The sequence below is a fragment of the Macadamia integrifolia genome, chromosome 11, assembly GCF_013358625.1.
Source record: "Macadamia integrifolia cultivar HAES 741 chromosome 11, SCU_Mint_v3, whole genome shotgun sequence".
Classification (NCBI taxonomy): domain Eukaryota; kingdom Viridiplantae; phylum Streptophyta; class Magnoliopsida; order Proteales; family Proteaceae; genus Macadamia; species Macadamia integrifolia.
Window position 1 is genome coordinate 32,175,262 of NC_056567.1, and position 2,286 is coordinate 32,177,547.

At 37.5% G+C, this 2,286-nt stretch overlaps 1 protein-coding gene across 2 annotated transcripts in view; it reads right to left on the reverse strand.

The window, feature by feature from the left end:
- LOC122092770 (calcium permeable stress-gated cation channel 1-like) overlaps positions 1–2,286 on the reverse strand; it is a 23,211-nt gene that overhangs the window by 4,692 nt on the left and 16,233 nt on the right. For both annotated transcript variants that reach the window (XM_042663052.1, XM_042663053.1), the window contains 2 exons: positions 1,543–1,886; positions 503–754 (listed from right to left, as the gene is read on the reverse strand). In XM_042663052.1, the coding sequence (XP_042518986.1) occupies positions 503–754; positions 1,543–1,886 (596 nt within the window). The remainder of the gene's footprint in view (positions 1–502; positions 755–1,542; positions 1,887–2,286) is intronic.

Consider the following 2,286-nt stretch of genomic DNA (forward strand, 5'->3'; position numbering starts at 1 on the left):
CCCCCCCCCCCCCCCCCCCCCCAAAAAAAAAAAGTGCAGGCATGTCATTGCTTGGTCCTTGCATGTGACACATCAAGTGTTCTACATGGCACCGAGGTGAAAAAAGTGCGGAAAACCCCATTGTACTCCCTAGGTGTCGAACACCTGACCACCCTGCTCTGATACCATATTTGTTACCGCTATCCTAAAAGCTCGAACTGTTAGGTAAGGACAACGGAAATGTATAAATCAACATTACCAACCCATTGTTGGCTGATGAACATATAATGTTCTGAAAACTTGTAGTCCTTAATACATCATTCTGACAAGGTGATAAGAGGTATGATAGTCTAGGATAAGAAGGAATAGAGAACTAAGGAAGCTCAAAATAGTGATGACAAAATACTAAATTTAAGGGTCCCCCCCCCCCCAAATTCTAACAGTTACTGTAGCAAGCTTTGTTGTCAATATCATACAGATAACAAATAAACCGAATAATGCAACATTAGTGAATAGAACATACTCATTTGCTGACTGGTTGATAAAAGCATCTAGTTGTTGAAATGCAGTTCCTGTGATTATGCTCCCAAGAAATATATTAACAAATATGAAAAGATAATATTTGGCCGCAGATCTCCTCTCTAAAGCTGATAGGGATATAAAACCTTCAAATTTTGACATGATCATCAATATTGTTGGGAGAAGAATGAGGAAAATCTTTAAAGCAATCCCAGGTAGAAATCCTTGGATGAACGACTTGATGAAACTGAATCTCCTGCATGAAGCATATGATATTGTAAATATGTATTACCAGTTAAAAGTATTGAGCAATAAAGCAAGTAACATGTAATTTTCTGAATTTTCTACATATAAGTGACAAAAATCCCAAATTGAAATCAAGCAATTTGAAGATAACATGCCTTTACATAAGTACAAATTGAGAACCACTTTTAAGTTCTCTCGATGACTGGAGGAGATTGCAAAAATCTAAACATCTGGGCTGTTCAGCATTCCTGCGTGCAGATGCTACAAAATCTGTGTTTTGAATTTCTGGATTTAGGTATTATCTGGACATGGAGACTTACTCACAACCTAAATCATTGGGAGAATAAACCTCTAATCTAAATGCCACCTCTATTTTGAGATCCTAAAATTGGAACATCAAAGTCTGATTGGAGCAGTCATCTATTCTTCTTGAAGGAGTTGGCTCACACTGTGCAATCTTGTGCCTTTTTATGGCTACTCACCACCGGAATTTCTAATACAATAATTTTGAGTACTTATAATATACAATTTTATTTCATGGGGAGGTGGGGGTTTGATTAGGCATTCATACTAGTATCTGTGAGAAATTGAGCTTTTGTAGTAGCTATAGCAAATATACCAATAGACATTGGTAACAGATCCTTATGGTACAATCACATGCTACATATACAGTACAAAACTTACATCATACTTGTGCATAGTATTTGAGTTTAAGAAGCATCGTTTTATTCCATATTTTGTGATGCAAAACCATGTACAGAAGTAATAATTTAATAAAGAAGCGTAAGTGGAACTCACTTCTTTTCAAGTATGGTCTTCAAGAATGGAGCTGCTTTCTCTATTCCTTCAATATTTGCAAGGGACTGAACAAAGAGTATTGGGATCATAAAAAAGAAGGTAAGGAAGAAGAACGCAACAGCTCCAATCAGCCTCTTAACTGTGAGTGAAACAAACGGGATGGCCAAATTGTTCCAATAAACATCACGAGGCTCTGGAGCCCACTCTGTCAACCATATAGTTGGGTTTCTGGATTGTTGAGTTTGAGCACAGACAGCAGCACCCCAGCGAGTTTTAAAGGAAACAAATGCTGCAGGCATAATTGACTTTGGGTTGTTTCTAATCTTTTCTCGCTCTGCCTCTATCTGAATACAGACCAGTCCATCCAAAAGGATTGACATCAGCTTAAATAGCACTGTTCAAATTGCACAGGAATAAGAGAAAATACAATGTCCAGATACACCACCATTCCAATTTAAAATACAACTCAATCACAATGCTGGAAAACATTCATTTTAAACCAAACTGCAATAGAAAATCATGTAAGAGTTAGGCATGAAAGGTTTTTATTACCAAGACAACAGGTAATATTGCATGGTTATCTTCATGGGGACATTTCTGCTCAATTAGGAAGAACTGGACAATTTCAGACTATGATGAGTAAAAGAAAAAAAGAGGAAGGGGGAAACCAGCTGATTAAAGTTCTAGGTTCTTGCATAAAAATTAAGAGGATACTAGAAACACCACCACCCCAACCCCCCCCCC